Here is an 11,867-nt window from a genome sequence, read left to right on the forward strand (position 1 = left end):
CAAAGATCAGGTTGTTGTAAGTTTGAGGTCTTCTGTTGATTTACTTAAAGGGTGAAATAATTTCAGAACCTTTGCTACAACTTAATTTCCAAATGTGGTTTCTGGTGCCCTTTGGATGTTTTCATTATTGGTACAGTGTAAACTTTCCCTCTTGTGTATTTTTTTTTTTTTTAATGTGGTTTAGATTCAGCAATCAACACACACTCATCTGGATATCTCACTTTTTCCATTGGGTTTAAATGATGAGAAAAGTAATGGAACAATTGCTCTGGTGGATGATTCTGAGGATCTTGGAGCCAATGTATCAAACATACAGCTTCAGCAGAAAATTTCAAGTCTGGAGATTAAACTCAAAGTTTCTGAAGAAGAAAAACAGAGGATTAAAAAGGTATATTTACATTTGCGTAAAAAATAGATGTTTGAATCGTATAAGACTTGAAACTTGATATAGTCCCAATGTCTGATTAAGAACTCATGAGTTGGCGCTCCTAGGTGGCTCACTTAGTTGAGTGTACAACTCTTAATTTTAGTTTTGGTCATGATCTCAGGGTTGTGGATCGAACCCCTCATTGGGCTCTGTGCTGAATGTGGAGCCTGCGTAAGATTCTCTCTCTCTCTCCTCCCCTCTCTAAAATAATTTTAAAAAATAATAAAAAAAAATAAGAATTAATGAGGGGAAGAAGATGCTGTCTTCCCTTGGCTGTAGATTTAAGTTAGTTTTATGAGTGTATCACTTAGAAAAGTCTTTGATAAGCAATTGCTAATCTTAGATATGTACTTTTAAAGATGTGAACATCTCTACTAGATTTTGTTCCTCTAATGTTTTTCTTCTGATTTATTTTTATTTACTTTGAAAACAGGTAGTGTTGTATTTCTTATATGATCAGAAGATGTGTAACATTGACTTGTCCCTATGGGAAGTTACATATCATGGGATATTTGCCTAGAGTACTTAGATACATAGCTATTTTAGTGAATTATTTATTTACATTCTCATTTCTTTTTCCTACAAATATATCTATAAAAAGACTTTTGCAAATTTATAGAAAGTATATGTAGAGATAGTTTGTGCTGATTACAGTTAGTTTAGATGCTATTATTCATTTATTAGTGTAAATAATTTTGGTGTTATGTTAATGTTAATATTGGTCTGGAAATGATAGGGGGGCATATAACCTGTAATATTGTTGAACTTTAAACCACACTCGTGTGAGTTCTTTCCTTACCAAGTGTTTTATGCTGTGTTCATTGAGAACACTGAATATATTGTATGCCATTATAAAATATTATAACATTTATGCTTGGATTTTTCTTTAGGATGTGGAATCATTGATGGAAAAGCATAGTGTCTTAGAAAAAGATTTCCTTAAAGAAAAAGAGCAAGAGGCCATTTCTTTTCAAGATAGATACAAAGAACTTCAGGTAAACCCGGTGAATTTAAAATTTAATATGTGCATCTTTTGCTGAAGTATGTAGTGTAATTTCAAAAAGTGTTCAATAAATACTTTATGAAGGGTCAGATGCTTGCTTAAATATGTAAAATAATTAACCAACAATGGATGAAATTGATGATAAATGCCATTTTGAAAAGTATGAATCTGTGAGAAGCCCTGAGTGCTAGTTGAGACTCAGTTTAGTGTAAGATATGGTTTCTGATGGATGAAACTTAGAAATTGATTTTCTGGAAAAAGAAGAAACTGATATTCTGATTTTTCTTTCTGTGATTACATTGAAAGAATTTGGAATCCTGTAAATTCCAAACTGAGATATTTAACCTTTTTCATAAATTGTAATCAATGTCTCCTCTTCTTCCCCCCAAATTTTCTTAATAAACTTGTTTCTTCTACACTTTCCCATCTCAATAATTGATAGCTCTGTATTTGCAGTTGCTAAGGCTGATACATTTACTAACCATGTCTGTTCCTTTATCAAAACTTACTAGTTCTACCTTCAAAATGTCCAGGTTTTGACTGTTTGTCATTAGGGTCACTATTCTAAGTCATCCTTATCTCTCCCTTGGAATACTAAAGGCTCTTCTGACTAAACTTTTTACTTCTGTCATTGCCCACTTACAGACCATTCTTCCCATTGCAGCCAATGTGATCTGTTTAATACTTAAAGCTGATCATGTGTTTTCTCTGCTCTGACACCTTCATGGCTTCTCATCTCACCCAAATTAAAAGCCAAGTAAGTCCTTAAAATGGTTTGCAAGGCAATGCATTCTCTTTTATACCTCCCTCCCCATCTTTTCCCTGCCTCTTTCTCCTCAATCATTGTGGCTTATCCCTATGTCTGGAACACTCTTCTCTCAATTCTCTGCATGGTTTTCTTTCTTGTATCATTCAGATCTCTGTGCAAATACTACTTTATCAGAGAAGACCTTTCCAGATAATACTGACATCCCTATCAACCTTCCCATTCTGTTTTGTTTTTCTCCATAGCACTTTTTACTCTTGACAAACTATATATTTAGATGTTTATTTGCCTAGATCATTTTAATGGTCTCCTAAGTGGTCTTCTAGCCTGTACCCTTGCTCTTCTCCTTAATGAGTTTTTATTTCAGCAGGTAATGTTTTTAAAAATGTAAATCAATTCATGTCCCAACCTCAATTCTCAGTCTCCTTCCAATATAAATCTTCTGGCTTCTCCAATTTTTCCAGCTATTTACTTACACCAAAGTTCTTAATAAGGTCCAGGTGAATGTGTGAGTCTGTGTCGGAGAGGGCATTCCTTGGCTGTTGGAGTGGTGAGCGGAGGGAAATGGTTTGTGATTCATTCACAGTCTCTCTGACTGGAATGCTCTTCTGTCTGCATAGATCTGTTAAAAGAAAGAAAAAAAGCAAAACTTGAAAATAAGGGAAAGGGTGAGCTGTGTTCCTTCACTGCCTTACGGGGATATTGTTTAATAGATTTAGGATTATATCAGAGAATGTACTTTATTTGACTCACTGTTTACTATTGATTGAAGTCTCAGATATGTTGACATTCCATGTTAATTTTTTTTCCAGAAGAGACGTAAGTAATATCTGTTAGAAAAGATAACTTCAAAAATACTCTTTATTGCCCTGTAGGACATTGGTGAGTTTTTGTCTCCAATCTACCACTCTTAGTCTAACACACCATTATTTAAATTTTCTCTGTCTCTCTCTATATAAGAAGTATATGTGGAACATACAGATAGAAATATAGAAAATATAGAAATATAGACTATATATAGAAAATATGGAATATATATGAGATATATATGTGATAAATATATATACACACATACCTTCAAATGCTCTTAACATCTGATTCCCTCAATCTTAACATAAATTATTCACTTATTAATAAATGAGGAGAATAAGTTCTTGGCATATGTTCAATTTATATTTATACAATTCACATTTTAACTGTTTGAAAATTATACTTTTAACATTCTCACTGAACCCTAGCTTCCTTCAAATACCTGTTCAAATGCTACTTTCTTGTGGATGTTTTCCTTGACCATGCAATAGAAAATAAGACCGTCTGTAAATGCTTAGCATTTCCTAGTTACCTTTCTTTGCTTTTTTCCTCTTCCTCTTAGCATTTATTCACCTGTTACTTTGTTTTGATTTGGTTATTTTTTGTTTTCTCCCATCAGAATGTAATCTATGAGATTAGGAACTTTCCTTCCCAGTACCTAGAGCAATACCTGGCATATAGTGTGAGCTCACTTAATACTCTTGAATGAATGAATGAATGAATTCACTAATATAATGCCGCCTGCTCCCCAAGGGCTAATTATGTTGTGTACAGCCACACTTACCAGCCCCATACTTGGAATTCTAGTGTTTATTGAAAGATGTAGTACTGAATACTAAAAGAACGTTGTGTTTTTTTTCTGCCTATACTGAGTGACATTCTGGGCCCTTTAGTGAGACATATACCTTTGCAAATTCAGTTTAAGTTTTTCAGTCTATCTACGAGAACAGTAACACACCTGAGATACGATCGAAGACCTACATATACTTTGACCTTTTCACTGTAAAGACCAGTATAAATTCCAAGTGGTATTTTCATGGTTGTCATTTTGCTCTCACCATTAACAGTGATAAGAGTAACAACTTGAGTCTTGAAAACTCACATTCAATTTAAAAAGATCTGTCTTTTATAGGAAGCAGTACTTCCAAAGATAACTTTTTTCAGATGATTTTGGTTCCGCACCAAGAAGGGTCTCTTTCCTTTTTATACCATGTGAATAAAAGGGTAAATTGACTTATGGAGTATTTTATCACCTTGGCTAGGTAAGTGACAAAAAAATGTATTAGGTGGTCTCATAGCCAAATTGAACTAAAAGGCAAGCATGCTATTTAGCAAAGTTTTTGGTTGTTGTTGTAGGTCCAAGGCTCCATGTTGTTCTCTACATTTTTTTTTCAGTCTGCTTTTGTTCAGGTTGAATAGTTTTTATTGTTTTATCTTGCAGTATACTAATTTTTTTTCTGACCCTTTCATTTTGGTTTTGAGTCAGTTTTTGCTGTTTATTTAGTTTAGTATTTTTCAGTTATAAAATACTGATTTGGTTCTTTATATCTTCTATTTCTTTGCTGAAACTTTCTTTTTTCCTTACGTTTCAGTCATATTCATAATTACTTGTTTAAGCATTTTTGTAATGGTTGCTTTAAACCCCTTGTCAGATAATTTTAACATTGGTATCAGCTTATTGCTGTCTGTTCACGGTATTTTCTTATTCAAATTGAGGTTTTCCTGATTCATGGTGTGATGAGTAGTTTTTAATTATATCTTATGCATTTTGGGCATTTTGTATGACACCTCGGATCTTGATTAAATCATGCATTTTAATTGGTCTCCTGACACTGAACATTTGGGGAAAGGTAGACGCCACTTTGTTAATCTCAGGTATAGGATGAGATTCCAGGTTTCCTACTTAACTGCCTTTAACCTCCTGGGTAGGAGGGGTACCTCCCTACTCCTGGGAAACAGTGGCATTTCAGGCCCCCAATACGCTTGGCTGATACCACCCTGCTTGGCAGGAAGAGAGATACCTTGTTACTCCTATCCATGTGCTTGTACTGATACCATGGGGCAGGGAGGTCTTGTTACCTCTGAATGGTTGTAAAAGTTCTGGTTCCTCACTCAGCTTTTTCTGACACAGAAAAGGGGAGAGAGCCTCCTTGTGTCTGGGTGGGGATTCAAGTCCTTAAAATGCCTCTAAGTAAATTTGGTCTTCTCTGTTATCACCTCAAGGGGTGGGGGGTGGGATGGAAACCTCCCTGTAGCTCCTTAAGGTGGAAGTCTGGGCTTACTTAGCACTTTGGCCTTTGCTCACAGAGATGGACTGGCGTCCTATTTTGTTTTTTCCGTGGGGTTCCGCTGTCATCAAGCTTTTACTATCTAAAAGCTTTTTGTTCTGCGGGGTTGCCCTAATTGTGGTCCTTTGGCTAGAGAGGTATCGCTTTTCTGGGGGTTTTTGTTTGTGCCCATTGGTATTTCCTGGTTGCTGACCATTCCAATACCCAGTTTGGGATGTATGAGGCTGAAGGAAATCTCCCAGAACTTATTGCTGCATCATTCCTTTTTGTCCCCAGGACCCTAGATCTCTCTTCTTACCATCATCTAGAATCATCCTACATTTGTTTTAAATATAATGTCTAGGTGTTTTAGCTGTACTTATTGAGAAAAATAGGGAGAAATGCATTATTTTCTCTTTGTAAGTGGAATAGAAGGGGCACCTGGCTGGCTATGTCAGTAGAGCATGGGATTCTTGGTCTTGGGTTGTGAGTTCGATTCCCATGTTGGGTCTAAAGATTACTTAAAATAATTTAAAAAGTCTTTAATATTGGTATAGAAAAGAACATTCTGAATTTAAAATATTCTTTGTTGTAGCTATCGTAGGAAATTAATTTCAGTCTTAAAATACATTAAAGCAGATATTTTTAGTATATATTTTAAGAAACGGTTTACATAATCAGTGAGTCATTGTAATAGAGGAAGGGCAAATAAAAATATGGATAACTCAGGGTGCCTGGGTGGCTCAGTCAGTTGAACATCCAACTCTTGATTTCAGCTCAGGTTACAATCCCAGGGTTGTGGGGTTGAACCCTGGGTCAGACTCCCTGCTGAGTGGGGAGCCTATTTAGGATTCTTTCTCTCTCCCTCTGCCCCTCTCTTCTGCTCTCTTTCTCTCTCTTTCTCTCTCTCTAAAGTAAAAAAATATATATGGATAAGTCAAACTGAGAAACTGGGAAATAATTCATAAGTCTCTATATTTGCCTTATACTTATGAAGTTTGTGTATGTATAGTTGTATGTGTTAGACTTTCTGGAAATGTATTTTTGATAAAAATATTTCAATTGTATTGTAAAGACAAGGTTCATCAAGAATTTATTAGTATTTACTATCTGACCTCCTTTCTGGGGATATAGCCTTTTTTTCCAACTGATAGGAAGCTAGTTCAGTCTAATAAATTTTTAGGAATAGAAGGAGATATAATTAAATTTGTATCAAAAGAGACCATTGTATGTTAAATATATATATATGAAATACTAGTAAGAGTGTTTTTTTTTAATTTTATTTTTTATTTTTTAAAATTTACATCCAAATTAGTTAGCATATAGTGCAACAATGATTTCAGGAGTAGATTCCTTAATGCCCCTTACCCATTTAGCCCAAACCCCCTCCCACAACCCCTCCAGTAACCCTCTGTTTGTTCTCCATATTTAAGGGTCTCTTATGTTTTGTCCCCTTCACAGTTTTTAATTTATTTTTGTTACATTCATCTGTTTTGTCTCCTAAAGTCCTCATATGAGTGAAGTCATATGATTTTTGTCTTTCTCTAATTTCACTTAGCATAATACCCTCCAGTTCCATCCATGTAGTTGCAAATGGCAAGATTTCATTCTTTTTGATTGCTGAGTAATGCTCCATTGTATATATATACCACATCTTCTTTATCCATTCATCCATCGATGGACATTTGGGCTCTTTCCATACTTTGGCTATTATTGATAGTGCTGCTATAAACATTGGGGTGCATGTGTCCCTTTGGAACAGCACACCTGTATCCCGTGGATAAATACCTAGCAGTGCAATTGCTGGGTCGTAGGGTAGTTCTATTTTTAGTTTTTTGAGGAATGTCCATACTGTTTTCCAGAGTGGCTGCACCAGCTTGCATTCCTACTAACAATGCAAAAGAGATCCTCTTTCTCTGCATCCTTGCCAACACGTGTTGTTGTCTGAGTTGTTAATGTTAGCCATTCTGACAGATGTGAGGTATATCTCATTGTGGTTTTGATTTGTATTTCCCTGATAATGATTGATGTTGAGCATTTTTTCATGTGTCGGTTGGCCATCTGGATGTTTTCTTTGGAGAAGTGTCTATTCATGTCTTTTCCCCATGTCTTCACTGGATTATTTGTTTTTTGGGTGTTGAGTTGAATAAGTTCTTTATACATTTTGGATACTAACCCTTTATCTGATATGTCATTTGCAAATATCTTCTCCCATTCTGTCAGTTGCCTTTGACTTTTGCTGATTGTTTCCTTTGCTGTGCAGAAGCTTTTTATTTTGATGAGGTCCCAGTAGTTCATTTTTGCTTTTGTTTCCCTTGCCTCCAGAGACGTATTGAGTAAGAAGTTGCTGCGGGCAAGATCAAAGAGGTTTTTGCCTGCTTTCTCCTTGAGAATTTTGATGGCTTCTTGTCTTACATTGAGGTCTTTCATCCATTTTGAGTTTATCTTTGTGTATGGTGTAAGAAAGTGGTCCAGGTTCATTCTTCTGCATGTCGCTGTCCGGTTTTGCCAGCACCGCTTGCTGAAGAGACTGTCTTTATTCCATTGGATATTCTTTCCTGCTTTGTCAAAGATTAGTTGGCCATATGTTTGTGGGTCCATTTCTGGGTTCTCTATTCTGTTCCATTGATCTGAGTGTCTGTTCTTGTGCCAGTACCATGCTGTCTTGATGATTATAGCTTTGTAGCAGAGCTTGAAGTCTGGGATTGTGATGCCTCCTGCTTTGGTTTTCTTTTTCAAGATTGCTTTGGCTCTTCGGGGTCTTTTCTGGTTCCATACAAACATTAGGATTATTTGTTCTAGCTCTGTGAAGAATGCTGGTGTTATTTTGATAGGAATTGCATGGAATATGTAGATTGCTTTGGGTAGTAGCGACATTTTAACAATATTTGTTCTTCCTATTCAGGAGGTTGGAATCTTTTTCCAATTTTTTATGTTTTCTTCAATTTCTTTCATAAGCTTTCTATAGTTTTCAGTGTATAGATTTTGTACCTCTTTGGTTAGTTTTATTTCTAGGTATTTTATGGTTTTTGGTGCAACTGTAAATGGGATCGATTCCTTGGTTTCTCTTTCTGTCGTTTCATTGTTGATGTATAGGAATGCAACCGATGTCTGTGCATTGATTTTATATCCTGAAACTTTGCTGAATTCATGAATCAATTCTAGTAGTATTTTGGTGGAATCTTTTGGGTTTTCCATATAGAGGATCATGTCATTTGTGAAGAGTGAAAGTTTGACCTCCTCCTGGCTGATTTGGATGCATTTTATTTCTTTGTGTTGTCTGATTGCAAAGGCTAAGACTTCCAATACTATGTTGAATAACAGTGGCAAGAGTGGATATCCCTGTTGTGTCCCTGATCTTGAGGGGAAAGCTGTCAGTTTTTCCCCATTAAGGATGATATTAGCATCTGGTCGTTCATATGTGGCTTTTATGAACTTGAGGTATGGTCCTTCTATCCCTACTTTCTTGAGGGTTTTTATCAAGAAAGGATGCTGTATTTTGTCAAATGCTTTCTCTGCATCTATTGAGAGGATCATATGGTTCTTGTCCTTTCTTTTATTGATGTGATGAATCACGTAAATTGTTTTGAGGATATTGAACCAGCCCTGCATCCCAAGTATAAATCCCACTTGGTTGTGGTGAATAATTTTTTTAATGTATTGTTGGAGCCAGTTGGCTAATATCTTGTTGAGGATTTTTGCATCCATGTTCATCAGGGAAATTGGTGTATAGTTCTCCTTTTTTAGTGGGGTCTCTGTCTGGTTTTGGAATCAAGGTATGCTGGCTTCATATAAAAAGTTTGGAAGTTTTCCTTCCATTTCTAGTTTCTGGAACACCTTCAAGAGAATAGGTGTTAACTCTTCCTTAAATGTTTGGTAGAATTCCCCTGGAAAGCCATCTGGCCCTGGACTCTTCTTTTTTGGGAGATTTTTGATTACTAATTCGATTTCTTTACTGGTTATGGGTCTGTTCACATTTTCTATTTCTTCCTGTTTCAGTTTTGGTAGTGTATATGTTTCTAGGAATTTGTTCATTTCTTCCAGATTGCCCATTTTATTGGCGTTAATTGCTTATAATATTCTCTTATTATTGTTTTTATTTCTGCTGTTTTGGTTGTGATCTCTTCTTTTTCATTATTTTATGTATTTGGGTCCTTTCCTTTTTCTTTTGATCAAACTGGCTAGTGGTTTATCAATTTTGTTAATTCTTTCAAAGAACCAGCTTCTGTTTTCATTGATCTGTTCTACTGTTTTTTTTTTTTTGGTTTCAGAAGCATTAATTTCTGCTCTGATCTTTGTTATTTCCTGTGTTCTGTTGGTTTTGGGTTTTATTTGCTGTTCTTTTTCCAGTTCCTTAAGGCGTAAGGTAAGGTTGTGTATCTGAGATCTTTTCTTCCTTCTTCAGGAAGGCCTGGATTACTATATACTTTCCTCTTATGACTGCCTTTGCTGCATCCCAGAGGTTATGGGTTATGGTGTTATCATTTTCGTTGGTTTCCATGAACTTTTTAACTTCCTCTTTAACTTCTTGGTTAGTCCATTCATTAGCAAGAGTTTTTAACGTTTTTTTTAAAGTTTGTTCATTTTAAGAGAGAGCGTACAAGCGAGGAAGGGACATAGAGAGAGAGAGAGAGAGAGAAAGAGAAAATCCCAAGCAGCCCTCACATTGTCAACATGGAGTCCAATGCAGGGCTTGAAATCACGAATGGTGAGATCATGACCTGAACTGAAACCAACAGCCGAATGCTTAACTGACTGAGCCACCCAGGTGCTCCAGCAAAAGTGAGTTTTTAAATAGGGAATATATATTAAATTTCATGCTTGAATTATGGCGTGGCAGGGATCCTTCAGCTATCTGAAAGTCAATATATTCTCTGTAGCATATGGCAATCCGTGTATTTTGTATATTAAGACATATATAACATATAGATCTTATAAATGTAGAACTTAATGAAATAGAAAAAAAATTCCTGTTATCTGTGATGACAGAGTTAATATATTGATGCCTATTTCTGTATGGTATCTTAAATAAGACCAAACATTTCAGAATACAAAGAGATAGTACTAACAAGACTGGATCAAATTAGCTGAAAATCCTTTCTCTTTAAAAATGTTGGTATGCTTATGTTTTTATAAGAATAGTATGTTTATTGTGGAAAATGTGGACAATTCAGAAAAATAAACATAAAAGAAAATTCCTACCTATTCATCACCATAAACAAGTCAGGTATTTTCATGTGATCTCAATATAGGGCTCAAATTTTCAGTTTTGTAAGTAAATCTGTCTGTAATTAGACCATTGTTGGGTGTGCCTTTAAGATTTTAGTCTACCAGATAAAGAGTAATTAATAAATGTAGTGTTTGAAAAACCTTGAACGAACTTTTTTTTTTTTTTTTTTTAATCATTAGCTATTACAGAGAATTCTAGCAGTGTTGTTTTTTGTGATATGGTCTAATTACCAGGATAGGTGGAGGGGTGTGAATGTGCCCATTACAGAAGGAAATAATGAATACTGTGAACTGTGCAGTACAATGGGGGCGTGCACTACCTCTCCTTTCCTGTTCTGTCCAGGGTGTGTAGCCTCACCGCCTCACCCGAGGAAGACAAGTGAGTCATGCTGCGTTTGTCAAAGGGAGCTATTTAGAGGACTTTTCACGAAATTTGAATAGAGAACTCCTCTTAGTACAACTTGGATGCCAATTTCTTTTGTCTTCTTTTTCTGACTCCCATAGCAAGTTAGTCTGCAGGTGTGAGGAGCACTGAAGAAATTGGGCATCTTAGCAGATCACAACATCTCATAATGCTGCCACCTTAAAAAAAATGAATTAACAGACACAGCTGGTTATTAAACTATCATCTCTGATAGTTGTCAGAAATGTTAGCTATGGCTAGCTTTGGGCATTTTCTGGATAAACTTTTTAGAGGCTGGGCGTATTCTTCCAAGTGCCATTTCCTATTGAAATGCCTCCTGGTTACAGTATGTTGATTATTCTGTTTGGGAATTAATTAAAAGAAGACAAAACAAAAACAATTATGTGAAAATACAGTTTTCATTTTATATAGTGTTTAAGCTGATTTCACGAATGGAATTTATACTGCTTCAGGTTTCTACCTGTATTCTGTTGCTGATATCACAGGTTATACTAATTAATATGAATAGATATTATTCTTAATGTTTTTGTATACTTTTTAAAAGTGAATACTAGTCAGATGTTGGATGGTTGGACCCTTAGCCAGAAGCCATTTTGATAATTGTGCTTTATGGCACTTGGCTGAGGGTAGATTTGAGCAGTGGCTTAATACCTCTGAGCATGTAGCTTGGGGAGCCAATATGCGAGGAATTACCCAATTCTGCACAGGTAACCCAAAATGTAGCTGCAGTCCTGCCAAGATGTAGAGTATGCTGAAGGAAATACAGATTAAGCTTCTCTTGAAGACATCCTATTCATTCATCGATCTTTAAGGATGATTAACAGCATTCTAAAGAAGAGGGAAAAAATGAGAGGAAAATAAAGATTTTGTGTTTTGATTGGTCTCATGTGCGTTTCATTTAATACTGTATTGAAAAAATATTTTTATTTTTGAGAGAGAGA

General features: G+C 35.6%; 1 protein-coding gene across 26 annotated transcripts in view; it reads left to right on the forward strand.

Moving 5' to 3' along the window:
• CCDC91 (coiled-coil domain containing 91) overlaps positions 1-11,867 on the forward strand; it is a 387,168-nt gene that overhangs the window by 126,524 nt on the left and 248,777 nt on the right. For all 26 annotated transcript variants that reach the window (XR_006709146.1, XR_006709147.1, XR_006709148.1 and 23 more), the window contains 2 exons: positions 185-388; positions 1,318-1,422. Coding sequence is in view for 23 of the 26 variants with exons in the window: in XM_045465034.1 (XP_045320990.1) it covers positions 185-388; positions 1,318-1,422 (309 nt within the window). In the remaining 3 variants the exon portion in view is untranslated. The remainder of the gene's footprint in view (positions 1-184; positions 389-1,317; positions 1,423-11,867) is intronic.

This window comes from Leopardus geoffroyi, chromosome B4, assembly GCF_018350155.1.
Source record: "Leopardus geoffroyi isolate Oge1 chromosome B4, O.geoffroyi_Oge1_pat1.0, whole genome shotgun sequence".
Lineage (NCBI taxonomy): Eukaryota > Metazoa > Chordata > Mammalia > Carnivora > Felidae > Leopardus > Leopardus geoffroyi.